Source organism: Mytilus edulis, chromosome 14, assembly GCF_963676685.1.
Source record: "Mytilus edulis chromosome 14, xbMytEdul2.2, whole genome shotgun sequence".
In the NCBI taxonomy this organism is placed as follows: domain Eukaryota; kingdom Metazoa; phylum Mollusca; class Bivalvia; order Mytilida; family Mytilidae; genus Mytilus; species Mytilus edulis.
Window position 1 is genome coordinate 60,150,689 of NC_092357.1, and position 17,714 is coordinate 60,168,402.

Genomic DNA, 17,714 nt, shown 5'->3' on the forward strand with positions numbered 1-17,714 from the left:
AGTATGGCATAAAAAGTAAGATAAAAATAAATAAATGAAGAAACCCCCATCTAGACCCTCATGTCTAGGCAATATTGATTTTATTTTAACTCTAATTTATATTAATTATCCTTAATGGTTCCTCGTTAGTTTTGTTCTGATCTTATTTGACCTCAATACGTAACAAAAGTTGTCTTCTTTCCATTATGTTTCCGTCTTTTGCAAATTATTGTAATTAAACTTTTTTTTGACTGTAAATTATTACACTTTTAGCCATCTCGAAGCTAAAAATGGTAAATAATTTATTTGATGCAAAATTAATAAGACACCGTGGAAGTTGGTATTTTAACACATTGTCATACAATTATTGGGTTATAAATTCATAATTGAAGAATCGAAAGCAATCTTAAGAATCTATTATGATCATAATAGAAAATATAGCCACAGTATAATTATGTACCGAACCATATTAGAAAAACGTAAAGACCAATCTTACTATTTGTTGTTCTTGTTATATAGTGTTTAAATGTAGATATCATATCAAAAAAAGAATCTCTATTTCATAAGCGACAATTTGTTTAAAAGAGGGGCGAAAGATACCAGAGGAACATATGCTCCAAATGTGGCTCCCGTCATGTAGCTCGTGTTATTATAGACACGGTAAATAGCCAAATTCGTGAAGTATTTCATGCATTAACCAAAAAATATTAGGGGGTCAGATAGGAAAAGATATTATTAGCTTTATTATCAAAAACTTCAGGAATTTTAGGTCATCAATACTCCTCAACTCGGTACAATATCTGACCTCTTAATATTTTTCATTCGAGTGTCTCTTGTACATGTTGTAGTCTTTATCAGTCTGACTAACAACTTAAAATCCGTGAATCTTTAACAGTTTTCTTATATTTTTCGATGTACATCTATACATTATTTTAGTTTAGATACATGTACGTACAAATAGAGAAAATATATATATATATAAGTATGGATTCAAATAACGATTCTGTCACAAGCGCTTGAATTCATGATACGAATATTTGGTCAATTTAGGGAACGATAAACTGTAGATTTTTACTAACCTCTATAAACCTGACCAAAGGCACCCTCACCGACAATATCCTGTAACGTTACTTTATCGTACGGTATATTGTTGATTGGGATTTTCTTAGAATCCTTCTCGCCTCGTTCTGAGAAAAAATATGTCGGATTTTTGTTAACAAAGTTCATTCTGTCAAGCAACTGCACATCCTCGCTGTTCCGGATAACCTTGTCGTTCCGTTTCGATTTCCTATTACATGCCTTTGATCTTTTGACTATAAAAATTGCCACTAGAAACAGTAACAGAAGCGCTACTGTAATCGGGATGAATATTTGTAATAGAACAGTGGAATCGATGTCGGAAATGTGTGGCGTCGAAAGTGGCGTTGGATTTGTCTACAAATAGAATATGGTTGCCATAATCAGCAAAATAATTTATTACAATGAATTGTATACTAGAAATTGAGGGACGTACCTTAATTTGACAATGATTTAAAAACGAACAATTACCTTATATGAATGTCTTACGTCTGAGCCACACCCAGAGCAATAAGTTTATGAACACAAATTATAACCAAATACAAATTACAAATGATAACAGTCGAATGCTTGCTGTTCGATGTGGGCCAATGCTCCGTGCTGAAAAAAGTACAATGACCTATAATGGTTTACTTTTATAAATTGTGACTTGGATGGAGATTTATCTCATTGGCACTCATACCACATCTTCTCAAACCTATATAATATTCCTAATGTGGTATGATGAATAATTCATAGCAGAAGACGCTTACAATGTTGGCACACTCGGAACACTCCTTTTGAAATTTATGCAATTCCTTTAGTTTTTGTTTGTTGCTTCATTTGTCATTTTCTAATCGATTTCTGAAATTTGAACATCGGTACAACTTTGTACTTGTCATATAATTTTTTTTCTTCTCAAACTTTATCTAAGATCTAGTCATCTTCAACTTAAGCCAACATGATTTTTTATATATAATCTTTATTGGATTAGCTATATTTTCATATCCAAATTTCACGATAATTATATTGCTGACTTTAGTTTGTCTGCTTCATATTTCGGACTTTTGTTCGTGTGTTTTATCCTTTTGACTGTTGTTCCTGTTCGATTGAATTTGTTCAGATAACACGTCAATAAATTACGTAGAAGAGTGTTTGAATAGGACAGTTGTTATCCATCGGTTTGATGGTCTGTGTTTGAGCTTTTGATTTTGCCATTTGATAAGGGACTTTCCGTTTTGAATTTTTTTCGGAGTTCAGCATTTTTGTGCTTTTACTTTTTGATCCTTTAATGTAGGAAATTCTCAAGTTCATCTACATCACGTGTTCTATACAGAGTAAATCAACTTAAAGAGTACATTGGATTTTTATTTCTGTATACATGATCTTTTCGTCCCCGAGGGTATCACCAGCCCAGTAGTCAGCACTTCGGTGTTGACATGAATATCAATTATGTGGTCATTTTTATATATTTCCTGTATACAAAACTTTGAATTTATCGTAAAACTAAGGATTTTCTTATCCCAGGAATAGATTACCTTAGCCGTATTTGGCACAACGTTTTGGAATTTTGGATCCTCAATGCTCTTCAACTTTGTACCTGTTTGGCTTTATAACTATTTTGATATGAGCGTCACTGATGAGTCTCATGTAGACGAAACATGCGTCTGGCGTACTAAATTATAATCCTGGTACCTTTGATAACTACTTGTATAACATTTGTAAACTCTTATCTAAAGAGCACTATTATCATTGTCTAGCGAGCACTATTATCATTGTCTAGCCCGGTACTTGAACCAGGAATTTCTATATGACCTGTCAGCGCTCTAACCAATTTTAAGAAGTACATTTACATGAACGTCTTTTGCACCTCTTTTTTTTCGTGTACGAGTGAAATTGTCGTGATGTCACGTTAATAAATTACGTAGAAACTTGTTTTGTCCTTTAAAATAGGAGATCCTCAATATTTCAAGAATACAGAGTAAATCAACTTAGAGTAAATTGGATTTTTATTTCTTAATGCATTATATTGTATTACATTTGTAAACTCGTAACTAGAGAGCATGATTATCATTGTCTGACCCGGTACTCGATCCAGGAACTTTTGTTATACAAGTTAAGAGTTTCTAACCAAGTTAAAGAAGTACATGTAAATGCATATGTTCGTCTTTTAGACCTTTGTTTTTGTGTGAGAGTGGATTTGTTCAGATAACACGTCATTAAATTACATAGAATTGTGTATGATCCTTTTATATAGGAAATCCTCAATAGTACATATATATCACGTGATCTATACAGAGTAAATTAACTTAGAGTATATTGAATTTTTATGTCTGTATGCATGATATTGTATTAAATTTGTAAACTCGTAACTAGATATTTATATCACTGTTATCCTTGTCTTCCCCGGTACTCGAACCAGGAACTTCTACATGACAAGTCAGCGCTCTAACCAAATTCTAGAAGTACATGTACTTCCCTATAACGTAACAGCTCACGGTCTTTTATATGGAATATGACAGTTGTTGTCCATTCGTTTGGTGTATTTCATCATTTGATTTTGCCATTTGATTAGGGACTTTCCGTTTTGAATTTCTCGGAGTTCAGTAATTTTGCGATATTACTTTCTACTTATCTACTATGCAGGGGAAGCAATCTCGCCACAAACTATTTCGTACCTGATTTTTACTTCCGTGTGCAGTCGACATCGTCTCGTTATTTGCATCGGGAACCAGCCCATGGACATTCTTAGGAATATTGTGTATCGGTATAACATCATGTTCTAGACCATGCCCAGGAACACTGATATCTCCTGAAATATAACAAATATTGACATCTCAGTTATTGCTGTTATTTGTTTACACATCGTCATCGATTGTATTAATATTTATTTTTCAGATATTGCTGTTATTTTTTTTTTACACATCGTTATCAATTGTATTATTATTTATTTTGCAGATATTGGTGTCATTTGCTCACACATTGTTACAAATATAATGAAATTATAAGCAAATGTCATACAAGTAAGAGGTTTAGCTAGCTATAAAAACAAGTTTTATCCGCCATTTTCCACATAAGGAAATATCTTTTCTACATAAGGATAACCCCAATATTTTGGTGGCGTTCGTGTTGCTTTGTCATTGGTTTTCTATATTGTGTCTTGTATACTATTATCTGTCTGTCTGTTTGTCTTTTTCTTTTTTAGCAATGACGTTGTCAGTTTATTTTCGATCTATGAGATTGATTGTCCCTCTAGTACCGTATAGCGGGTTATTTTCCCAGACTGCAAATTTTCGCTTATTTTCGACGATAGAACAAAATCGCCAAAATAAATTCCGCCAATTTAAGAGTTTACATGCAAAGGCATAGACAAAACTTTTCAATCTGCCAAAATAATAATCGCAAAAATATTTCGTACTCCTTTTTCAATGAAAATCGCGAAATTTTACAACCTCGAAAATAACCCGCTAACGGTATCTTTCACCGCTTTTCCGTACCAAGTCAGAAGTGTGACAGTTGGTTTCCATTCGTTTGATGTGTTTAGTCATTTGATTTCGCACTTTGATAAAGGCCTTTCCCTTTTGAATTTCCCTTGAAGTGCTGTATTTTTGTTATTTGAGGTTTTGATATGCAAATTTGCCAGGACACTGCGAGTAGATCAAGATGATGGTTTGTTTTTTTTAGAATCTGAAAACATTTATTTACGATAGTTTAAATGAAATTGAGAAAGGAAATGGTGAATATGTCAAAGCGACAACCACCCGACCATAGAGCAAACAACAGCCGAAGGCAACCAATGGGTCTTCAATGTAGCGAGAATTTCCGCACCCGTAGGTGTCCTTCAGCTGGCCCCTAAAATATGCATAATAGTACAGTGATAATGGACGTCATACTAAACTCCGAATTATACACAAGAAACTAAAAATTAAAATCATACAAGACTAACAAAGGCCAGAGGCTCCTGACTTGGGACAGGCGCAAAATTGCGGCGGGGTTAAACATGTTTATGAGATCTCAACCCTCCCCCTATACCTCTAGCCAATGTAGAAAAGTAAAAGAATAACAATACGCACATTAAAATTCAGTTCAAGAGAAGTCCGAGTCTGATGTCAAAAGATGTAACAAAAGAAAATAAATAAAATGACAATAATACATAAATAACAACAGACTACTAGCAGTTAACTGACATGCCAGCTCCAGACCTCAATTAAACTGATTGAAAGATTATGTCTTCATCATATGAATATCAGGTACAATCCCTCCCGTTAGGGGTTTAGTATCATACTATCATAAAATATATGAGAAGAACATAACCCGTGTCATGCCAACAACTGTTATTTTAGAAATAAATGTGTTTAGTTCCGATGCAAAGACCCTATCAGTGAATCAATGTTAAAGCCAAAATATGCAATCTTTAATGACCTGACAACAGTATCGTAACTATATCCCCTTTTAATAAGTCTATTTAAAGGTTTTGTTAGTTTCTGAGGAGAATACTGACATTTTTGTGCTTTATAAAGAATATTTCCATAAAATTTTGGATGTGAAATACCTGAACGTATAAGATAAGATATAAATGAAGTATGAATCAAAGAATTATTATCCTTTCTCTCACTTTGTTTTCGAAAATTAAGAAATCAAAACAACATGACAATAATGGTTATATTTTGAAATGTATGAAATAAGACAGAATCTCGACCCCCATATGGAATTTACTGACCCCGTATATATCGTATTAGGTCACTAGCACACTATTTACTAAGTTTATCTTACCGACTATTTTTTTAATTGTTGAATTTATATTAGAGAGTTGGCTCATTTGCAATCATACCACTTCTTCTTACTTCTATATTAAAGTGTTTAAGTGTTCAATTTTAAGAAACTACTTTCATTGGTCTACTTAAAAAAACAAATGTCAACAATTCTAATTTAATATCGACAACCTTGATATAACAATATTAAACAGAAATTTCAATACATTTAAATAATCAAATAGTGCCAAAGTCGTAACTCCACTGCTAAACGTGTATAAAGATAAGTCCCGCTTCCCTACTAACCTAATATGGAATATACAGGTCTCCACGAGGACGCTTTTAACCTATAATATTCCTAGAAATGTATATATAGGAGGTAAGAAAAAAAAAACTATCTGCACTAACCACGATTTCGCTAATAGTTAACTTTATTATCTGCCCTATGTTTCGATAATTTTTCTATCGTGCCCTTCGTACACGTTATGCAATTATAACCATACGAAAGACGCTTGACACACGAAAACTCCAATCGGCAATCCTCGGGTGAATCCGCTACTCTCGTACGGAATCGACCGAGTTATGACGAATGATGAACACTCTAAATATCAAAAAGTAAAATAACCAAAATACCGAACTCCATGAAAATTCAAAACGGAGAGTCCCTTATCAAAAGAATGAGAGGTAGAATTGCATTTGTTTTTCCAAATGAATCACTTAACAACGAAATATAAAAGTAAACCAAATAAATGCAACAGTAGTATACCGCTGTTCGAAATTCATAAATCGATTGAGAAAAAAACAAGTATGGGTTACAAACTAAAACTGAGGGAAACACACAATGTATGAGAAGAACTACGACACAACAGGAACACAGCATAAAAACGTAACACAGAGAAACGAACTATAAAATAACAATGGCCATTTTCCTGAAATGGTACAGGAAATTTTAAGAAAAAAATGGTGGGTTGTACCAAAAAGTGAAAAGAAATGGTCTTTCAACCAATGTTCAATGGGTTTGTGTTTGTATCAAATGAAGGTGACTCCGATCAAATTGATCGTGCAGTAGCAATGTTATATGAAATCCATGATATCTCGGCCTATCACAAGTGAAAAAAAAACAATTTACTAATCGTAGTTCAATATATTTCTGCATATAAATATTGGTAGGCCGAGTTTGTTATAGTCCGAGTTTGTTATAGTCCGATTTTGTTATAGGCCGATTTTGTTTTAGTCCGTGTTAACTAGCAGCGGTTCTATGGCCTTATTTTTGTTCTGTGGATTTAAGTTTACCGTAATGAATGTGTTGTTTGTGTACTGGATTTATGACCATGCACCAGACCTCGGGACAACTATCAAAGGGAGGCGACTCTGATCAAATTTATTGTGCAGTTCAACTGGTACTTTGACAGGAGCTGCATAGAAAAACAACCTTTGTGTTTTGTTTAAAAACTTGTCGTCGAGTTCAACTGGTACTTTGACAGGAGCTGCATAGAAAAACAACCTTTGTGTTTAGTTTAAAAACTTGTCGTCGAGTTCAACTGGTACTTTGACAGGAGCTGCATAGAAAAACAACCTTTGTGTTTAGTTTAAAAACTTGTCGTCGAGTTCAACTGGTACTTTGACAGGAGCTGCATAGAAAAACAACCTTTGTGTTTAGTTTAAAAACTTGTCGTCGAGTTCAACTGGTACTGTTAACATTGTTTACGTGTTTGACATAGGCTGGGGAGAATAGCCATTCTACTCAGTTTAAAATGTATGCTATGGTTATAAAATTTCTTCATAATGCTTTAATAAATTGAATCTTTATTAATATTCATATAACACAAAGAAGAAATGTTCTTCTGTAATCATTTCGGACAGATTGGAAGCTGTTGAAACGAACATTACGATCAAACTCCTTACGACATTAAGGATCATTACAAATTCGTTCATCCATATATTCCGTGATTGTGTAAAGAGTTATCAATGTGGAATAAACAAACACACAGCAATACTCAAGAATAAAAAAAAAACGAAGGGGAATTCAAAAACACAAGGCCATGTGTTTGCACTGTGGATGGAATTTCAAATTGTTGTTTTTTTACTGAAATATGACTACCAAACCTCGGTACTCCGGTCAAATTTTATCGTCGAGTTCAACTGGTAAAAATTGACATGAGTTGTGTAGGATAGCTTTTCTACTTAGTTTGAAATGTATGCTATGGTTATAAAATGTCTTCTTAATGCTTTAATAAATTGAATTTTTATTAATATTCATATAACGCAAAGAAGAAATGTTCTTCCCTAAGTATTTCGAACAGATTGGAAGCTGTTGAAATGAACATTACGATAAAACTCCCGACGAAATTATTGTTTAAGTATCATTACAAATTCGTTCATCCATATTATTCAGTAATTGTGTTACTGGTTAGAATACATCAGCTAACAATGAAATTCCACAGCAAATGACTTTTTGAATATAATTCTATATGTGAAATACTACGATTTCGTATGGTAATTTTTACATCATGACAGATTCATCGTTTTTCGTGTAGCTAATCTAAATTTTATAGGAAGAAACAGTTAAATCACAGCTTCTTTAGGAAAGGAATGGATTGAAGTTTTATGCAACAGAAGTAATACATGTCTGTTACGTATATTTCAAGCGGAAAACTCTATTAACCTCTACATCGTAAATAGATATTCAATTCTCTGTGATAAGACGGATGTTTATATTTATAAATCTATATGTAGTGAGATTAATCCATGTTATTTAGAAAAGGAAAGTACAATCTAATGATAATGGCTTTTTAGTTACGTTTCTGTCCGGCATTGTTTTTTGTTAAATTGTTTTCTTTTTTGTGAAACTCTATTAACCTAGGCGTCGTAAATAGAAATTCAATTCTCTGTGATAAGACGGATGTTTATATTTATAAATCTATATGTAAAAATGTAGTAAGATTAATCCATGTTATTTAAAATAGGAAAGTACAATCTATTGATGATGGCTATTCTTTATTCCCACCATTGTTTGTTTGTATGTTATCATGTTTTTGTGGGTTTTTTTTTTTTTGCAGTCTTTATATCTTCCTTATAGGAATATTTAACTATAAGAAAGGATACAATCTTCATTTTAACGAGAGAGAAAGATCCGGACTCGAACGGGGGTTCTCCGTTTCTATATGATTATTCTTTAATCTGTTAGGAATTTTTTCTCCATTTTTCTTTTTTTTTTTGGCTTTACCTTATCATCAAGGCTTATGTTAAGGCACCCCATTATTGTCTTCTTTTTTAAATATTATTCTTTTTTTTTTAATTGCCCCCAACCTCCTTAAATCTGCTATAGATTAGTCCATGTTATTTAGAAAAAGAAAGCACAATGTAATGGGTGATGGCTTTTTGGTTACGTTATTGTTTTCCCCATCATTGTATTTTTTTATATTGTGCGTTTCTATCTTCCTGTATTTTATAACTAAAAACAAAAGAAGGTCGACCACGTCTGTATGGGAATCCTTCATTTATTTTTTTATTTTATTCAACTTTTCTTTATTTTTTTTCATTTTTTTTAAAAAAATTTTCATCTTTTTTTTACACCAATTTTCTTCAATTCTTGTATCTATTTTGATCAATATTTTCTATTCTTTACATTTTAGAACCCACATATCTCTCCTTCTTTTCAGCCACTCACCCTGCATTTTTTTAAACTCATTTTACTTATTCTGCCAACTTCGTGCATCACTCAAGAATACAATTTTCTTTTCTAAATTATATGATCATATTTTTGGTTTTTAAGTTTATGAACTTATACATGCTTATTCAATTTCTGAATTTCCATTATGATTAATCCATGTTATTTAAAACAGTAATTTGTCCATCTGATGAGTAAAGCCTTTTTCAACTGATTTTTATAGTTCGTTCTTATGTTGTACTGTTATACCACTGTCCAAGGTTAGGGGAGGGTTGGGATCCCGCTAACATGTTTAACCCCGCCACATTATTTATGAATGTGCCTGTCCCAAGTCAGGAGCATGTAATTCAGTGGTTGTCGTTTGTTTGTGTGTTACATATTTGTTTTTCGTTCATTTTTTTACATAAATAAGGCCGTTAGTTTTCTCGTTTGAATTGTTTTACATTGTCTTATCGGGGCCTTTTATAACTGACTATGCGGTATGGGCTTTGCTCATTGTTGAAGGCCGTACGGTGACCTATAGTTGTTAATGTCTGTATCATTTTGGTCTTTTGTGGATAGTTGTCTCATTGGCAATCATACCACATCTTCTTTTTTTTTATATAAGTACAAGGTAATGATGATTATATTTTGGTTTCGTTTACTCTCTTTCGCCATTGTTTGTTTGTTGTTTGTTTGTTGTTGTTTTTGTTGTTCTCAACTCTTTCTATCTTCCTATTGTTTATAACTTTAAAAGAATACAGATTACTTTTTAATGATACAAACAATATCCTTGTTATCGAAGTGTGGATATGGATCTGTATTTTATTACTACCACTGGGTCGATGCATCTGCTGGTGGACTATTAGTCCCCGGGGGTATCATAAGCCCAGGAGCCAGTACTTCGGTACTGTCAAGAAAATACGGATTTTTTGTTTTATTAAAATTTGCTGTTACAAAATGAAAGAAATTATTAAAAATTAAGGAATGTATCTCCCTCATGCAAAGCTTTGATTCCTTTCACGGATTTGGCTATACTTTTTGGATCTTTTGGATTATAGCTCTTCATCTTTTATATAAGCTTTGGATTTCAAATATTTTGGCCACGAGCATCACTGAAGAGACATGTATTTTCGAAATGAGCATTTGGTGCAAGAAAATTGGTACCGTTTATTTTATTACATATTTTCTGATTTGCCTCTGTACAAAAAAAAAATTAAAGCGATAAGCTTAATGACAACATGACACGTTGAAAATATGTGGTAATTATAAAAAGAGCAATTAGCTTAATCGATTAATGAAATAAGATCGTGTGTCTGTCAGCATCTCGTTTTTATGATATTTTGTATTGCAAAAACTGCCGTATTTTAAAATTTACTATATAATTTGCAATTTCCTCAAAATAAACCTCTAAAATAATATTTGTTTAAATTTGTTATTTTTCTCAGCAATGCAATCTTGCTTTACAACAATCTCAAAATCACTAAAATGACAAAACAGTATGAAACTCTATGTCATACTAATGATCTGAACATTGTCGCGTGCGTTTACGGTGTTTTGACCAATAATCAACAAGTTGTAGATTGCTCAAATAATTTGACTGACAAATACCACTTCTTTACAGGAAATTAAAGAAAATGGCGTCCGAGATCTGCATGCACCTGGCATAACAAAGGTCAAATACAACAGTTCTATGAGTAGAATCTAAGGACATCACTTCTTTCCGGAAAATAAGAGAAACTGGCGTCTGAGATCTGCATGCACCTGACGCAAACTAGTCAAAAATAAAAGTTCTACGTTTAAAATTTAAGTACACAACCTCTTTACATGTAATTAAAAAATGGCGTCCGAGGTCTGGCATTTCGAAGATCAGATATGAAAGTTCTATGAGTAGAATTTAAGGACATGACGACGCTACATGTTTATGGTACATTGTACATATGTCATAATATAACAGAACATATAGTCATTTTGATACCTCGCTGAAGTACGTCTATTATTCATTTTTTATTATTCAAAATTCAATAATGAATAATGAAATTATTCACTATCACTAATGAAATTATTCACTATTCACTATTAAATGTTAAGTGATGAATAATGAAATAGTTTATGTTTCATTATTTAATTGCAAGTTGAAGCGGTGAATAGGGAAATAAAAATAAAAAATAGCCTGTGACACTATAGCTTTATCCCGTATTTCTAAATTCGTATCTAACCAATATTCGAATTAATATCAGATTTTTTTTTAATAAAAACACTCTTAAAATTTTTAATTTGATTTATCTATCTAGTTTCGAACGATAAACTAGTGGGTTTTCCTAACTATTTTTAACAGAAATTCCTTGGTTCAATGTATTCATGACCTGGATACAAAAACATATATATGAAAAATAAAATACTCTACGTTGTCTTTTTTTGATTTCATTGGACCATTGCTATTTTCAAGCTCTGATTATAGCTATAACAAGTCGATTGTGCAGCAATGATCATAAGAGGGGTTACGGAGGACCTAAATGCCAAAATACGCGTGAAAATTAAGAAATAGCCAATTTTAAATAATGAAATGGATATTTTTAATAAAGGAATGGACTGCTGCGACCCTTCAGCCCCTAATTACAGATATACCTTATACCTTATTCGAAAGCTTTTTAAGAGAGGAACAAAAGGTGTATGGTCAATATGTTCCGCAACGCATATTAAAAGGAGTAACAAAAGAGTTAAATATCGAAATACGCGTGAAAATTGAGAAATAGCTTGGTCATGGTCACTCATGGTATTACCAATCCTTGAAGACTGACCAATAAAACCAACAACTGTTGATCCGCGTTTATTTAATAAACCTCAGGAGCATGTAATTCAGTGGTTGTCGTTAGTTTATGTGTTACATATTTTTTTTCGTTCATTTTTTATTTATATAAATAAGGCCGTTTGTTTTCTCGTTTGAATTGTTTTACATTGTCATTTCGGGGCCTTTTATAGTGACTATGCGGTATGAGCTTGCTCATTGTTGAAGACCGTACGGTGACCTATAGTTCTTAATTTCTGTGTCATTTTGTCTCTTGTGGAGAGTTGTTTCATTGGCAATCATACCACATCTTCTTTTTTCTTTATATACATTTGTATCTATAGCACGTACACTGTTAAAAAGAGAGCCGTGGTGCAGTGGTTAGTGCATCGGACTACTAACACAAAGGTTCCTGGTTTGATTCCCGTCTGGGATGAAAATTTCAGGAACTGAATTTTCGGCTATCCCTTGACACCATTTGCGAGTATGGTCTCGAGGAAACGACGATAGTCCGTCGGAAAGGGACGATAAATGGCTGACCCGTGTTAAGAGAGAGCCATATCTCTTGCACGTTAAAGACACCCTTGTAGATCTCGAAAAAGAGCAAGCTAATGCCGCTATACAAAGCAGCACTCGCACCCGCAAAGTGGAAAGGGATTAATATAAGTTGCAAAACTTGTTTCCCAATCCACTATAAATAAATATGTTTACACTAAACTACGTACACTGTATTATGACTTCCACTATCATCGATTAACGTACGGTATTAGAATGTCAAAAGTGTAAAATAACCTCAGATATTGCTTACAGACAGATAATGGATTGATAATTACATGTTATGTCGCGGTATGGCTTGCAAGTTAAAATTATTAGCTCTTATAGCCGGTCGTCTCACTATCTTCAAGAAGATGAATGAGTGAGACTAGCTTGAAATAGCAAACTATTGAAATAGCAAATAATAATTTGTGGGGATCGTGTTGCTCCGTACTTTGTTTTTCTATATATAATTGTTTGTTAACTGTTATTTTACTTTTTCTTTTATTGCTAGGGCGTTGTCATTTTATTTTGGAAATTTAAGTTTAAAATTTTCCTTTAGTATTGATTTAATAAATCCCTCTAAATTGATTTTACTATATTGCAAATACAGCGAGATTTATACACTCACTAGAAAACATCTGTAAAATCGCAGGTCTGTGACTAAATAGTATATATATGTGTGTGAGCATTTATTTATCTAAGCTTGGATTTTTTGGTATGTGTATTGTCATCTGATAAAGTCATGCTAATTATAAGATGTACAGCTTTCTCTGCTTTCAAAATTTTTCTGTTTGAATCCGTCGATCTGGCACTTAATCAGTTAATGGTAATATTAATTATTTGGAAAACATTTACCCGTATTAAATGTGCATTTGAATCCGTTGAAATTCCCGGGACAATTACCCGTATTGCATGTGCATTTTAATCCCTAGAAATGAACGAGACAATTACCCGTATAACATGTGCATTTTAATCCCTAGAAATTACCGAGACAATTACCCGTATTACATGTGTATTTTAATCCCTAGAAATTTCCGAGGAATTTACCCGTATCAAATGTGCAGTTGAATCCCTAGAAATTACCGAGACAATTACCCGTATTGAATGTGCATTTAAATCCCTAGAAATTACCGAGAAAATTACCCGTATTGAATGTGCATTTGAATCCCTAGAATATTACCGGGACAATTACCCGTATTACAAATACATTTTAATACCTAGACATTACAGATTAATTTTTCTGTATTACATGTGCGTTTGAATCCTTGTAAATTCACGAGACACTTTCCGTATAACATGTGTATTTGAATCCCTAGAAATTCCCGGGACAATAACCCGTATTAAATATGCATTTGAATACCTAGTAATTGCCGAGACAATAACTCGTATTACATAGGCATTTGAATCCCTAGAAATTACCGAGACATTTACCCGTATAACATGTGCATTGGAATCCCTAGAAATTGCGGAGACATTTACTCGTATAACATATGTATTTTAATCCCCAGAAATTACCGAGACAATTGCTTGTTTTACATGTGCATTTGAATCCCAAGAAATAATCGAGACACATACCCGTATTACATGTGCAGTTGAATTCCTAGAAATTAGAGAGACACTTACCAGTACCCATATATACATGTGTACTTGAATACCTAAAAATTACCGAGACACTCACCTGTATTAAATATAAATCTGTGTAAATTCCCTAGACATTTACTTGTATTACAAGTGCATTTGAATCCCTAGAAATTGCCGAGACATGTACCCGTATTACATGTGCATTGAAATCCCTTAAAATTGCTACATGTAAGGAACTTTCACGTATCAAATGTTAATATATCTTAATTTTCAAGGGACTTACCCGTATTACATTTGATTCCGTATAACTACCAGAGTGACTTACCCGTATTACATTTGATTCCGTATAAATACCAGAGTGACTTACTCGTAGTACATTTGATTCCGTATAAATACCAGAGTGACTTACCCGTAGTACAATTGATTCCGTATAAATACTAGAGTGACTTACCCGTAGTACATTTGATTCCGTATAAATACCAGAGTGACTTACCCGTAGTACATTTGATTCCGTATAAATACCAGAGTGACTTACCCGTAGTACATTTGATTCCGTATAAATACCAGAGTGACTTACCCGTAGTACATTTGATTCCGTATAAATAATAGAGTGACTTACCCGTAGTACATTTGATTCCGTATAAATACCAGAGTGACTTACCCGTAGTACATTTTCCATCTCTATCAGCCTTGGTAGCTGCATTGATACAGTAACACACATTTTTATTCAGTTCTGCGTCTGCGTGACACGTTTGTTCCGATAAACAATCATCAATGGTGGAGCATTCTTTATAATCTGTAAAAAAATAACACGTTTTAAAACAAGTTGTTTCGCATATTAGATGGATGATCAAATTGAGAATAGAAATTGAGAAACTGATAAAGAGACAACAACTCAATAAATAGCAGAACATAGCTTAAAGCCATCAATGGGTCTTCAATACAGCGAGAAAAACCAACACCCAAAGGCGGGCTTCAGCTGACGTGAACAAAAAAATATGACTGTTTTACTGGTTCTGTTACGGTAACACGATACCGAATGACGTTACGTCACGAGTTATCGTTCCTGACGTTATCGAATAACGTTCATGCAGCAGGTTCTGCAATCACAAATGCACAAAGTGATTAACTATTTAAAAAAAATATTTTTGGTAACTTTGTGACATTTTTAACAGTAACTTTTTCTAGATGCAGAGTTCCGAGAGTTTTGATGCAATACGTAATGGTTATTTGATATCGATTGCTTTATCGTTTTCCGGCAATTCTTCTGCTCATTGTTAACCTTTAAAAATGTATTACTTTACTTTTAAATATTCTGTTTCTTTAATATTAAAGAATCTGCACGATTTATCTATATATATATGTTCTTATGCATAATAGACTGAGTTTTATCACTTTATTTTATATTCTTGGTTTATTTTTGCAATAAATACCTATTCATGATGCACGCCGTATCCCCATGAAATTTTGTTTTGAAAGTAGAAATCTAATCTATAGAAACTTAGGATGATGTGTGTAAAAAAAAACCGGGAATTGTACAACTATTAATTCGTGTTAAAATGGTCATCAAAAACACCGTCTCTGAAATTCATTGGTCTGTACAGAGTAAATCCGATATAGTTTAAGAAGCATTTTAAAATTAAAGTGATGGCTTTGTAATCCTATAGACCATGTCAACACGGACCAGACAGCAACATCGGAATGAGGCCTGAGAAATTTAACGTAGGCTGAGAAAAACATGGGAACTTTTTTATGTGATATTTAGTATTATTTTTCGCGGATGTTGATGGGAAGAGGTCACTATTTCAAACTGCATGATACTAGTATATCGAAAGGTTATTGGTTGAATCATAATTATCCGAAACTAATCAGACGAATAATCATCCGAAACTAACCAGACAGTGTGGTTATTCCCTAAAATTCAGTTACAAAAACAGTCATAAATGTACCAGATATTTCTGTTTTCTATCTATTTCTTCATGAAATAGTGTAATCGTGTAAGCTGTGTTAAATGGAAATAAAAAATATTTGGCCAAAATGGCATTTAAACGTTTATAACAACACTGAAGTTTCAAACGAACACTACTCGTTATGTATGCCTCTACTGGCTACTGGATTGGTGATACCCCGAAGTCTAAAAGTCCAAACCCAAGATGAAAGGAGAGTCCAACTATATGTACCCATTCAAATGGGGTTCCAACCTGACGTACGTGCAGACAATTTGCGTTTAGTCAAATTCATGATATTCCAAGACTAAAAGTCTACCACTAGAGGCATATTATGATACTCCATGTAATGATCTCTGTAGTGTCTTTTTTATTATTTTTTATTTATTTCTATGTTGGCTGACTGTCCATTTATGTTCACCTCTTATCTCCAATTATTCGTCTGTTTTTTTATGCCCCATTTATGGGCATTATGTTTTCTGGTCTGTGCGTCCGTTCGTCCGTCTGTTCCGCGTCAGGTTAGATTTTTTGGTCAGTGTAGTTTTTGATGAAGCTGAAGTCCTATCAACGTCAAACTTAGTTCACATGCTCTTTATGATAAGATCTTTCCAATTGTAATGCCAAATTAGAGTTTTCATCCCATTTCAAGGTCCACTGAACAAAAACAAAGTTGGCCGATTGGGGCATCCGTGTACTATGGACACATTATTGTTTTAGTTTATCAAAGTCTCTCTCTTTTTCTTTCATCTGATAAAAACGTTTGTAATTCGTGTAAAATTTATTTATCAATTTACCGACTTATTTTGCCAAAGTGATAAAGTATAATTGCTAATGCAAAAAAAGCAACAGAAACACTGATTAACGCTTTTATTGTAAATGACGTCATTTTTATATACTTTTAACTGAAAACATACATTCCACAACGGGGTATAAACAATAAAAATGGAATTTCCATCTATTAATATATTGTTTGTGTAGATCATCGCGTCTAGTAAATTGTACTTAGAAACCTTTATAAAGTAGTCGCGCAATTGCATCTTAATATTCTTAACATTCCAATTTTTATATATTTTATGATCTTTTCAGTCATTCCCAAAAAATGGGTACAATTCGAATGTAGACACTGTTAAAAAATAAATTTCAACTGAGCAGAGAGAGAGTGCGGTTTTCTTCTGTGTCTATATCTAGTCTGTCATTTTTTAAATTTTTACTTACACCATTTTTGTTGTTTTCAAGTTTTAGCATTTTTTGTAAGACAAGGTAAGTATGAACGTATCGGAGGTTAGTGTTGTATAAAGTCATCTTAAAAATTGCATTAGAGAAAAACACAAGATTTAAATCCAGGCTCATGTGAAATGGGTTACATTAACCACCATATCAAACTGATGTATACGTATTATTCTGTATATATTGAAAGCAAATACCAA

At 33.0% G+C, this 17,714-nt stretch overlaps 1 protein-coding gene across 4 annotated transcripts in view; it reads right to left on the reverse strand.

The window, feature by feature from the left end:
- LOC139503617 (BDNF/NT-3 growth factors receptor-like) overlaps positions 1-17,714 on the reverse strand; it is a 159,634-nt gene that overhangs the window by 17,555 nt on the left and 124,365 nt on the right. For all 4 annotated transcript variants that reach the window (XM_071293436.1, XM_071293438.1, XM_071293439.1 and 1 more), the window contains 3 exons: positions 15,003-15,137; positions 3,714-3,847; positions 1,059-1,413 (listed from right to left, as the gene is read on the reverse strand). In XM_071293436.1, the coding sequence (XP_071149537.1) occupies positions 1,059-1,413; positions 3,714-3,847; positions 15,003-15,137 (624 nt within the window). The remainder of the gene's footprint in view (positions 1-1,058; positions 1,414-3,713; positions 3,848-15,002; positions 15,138-17,714) is intronic.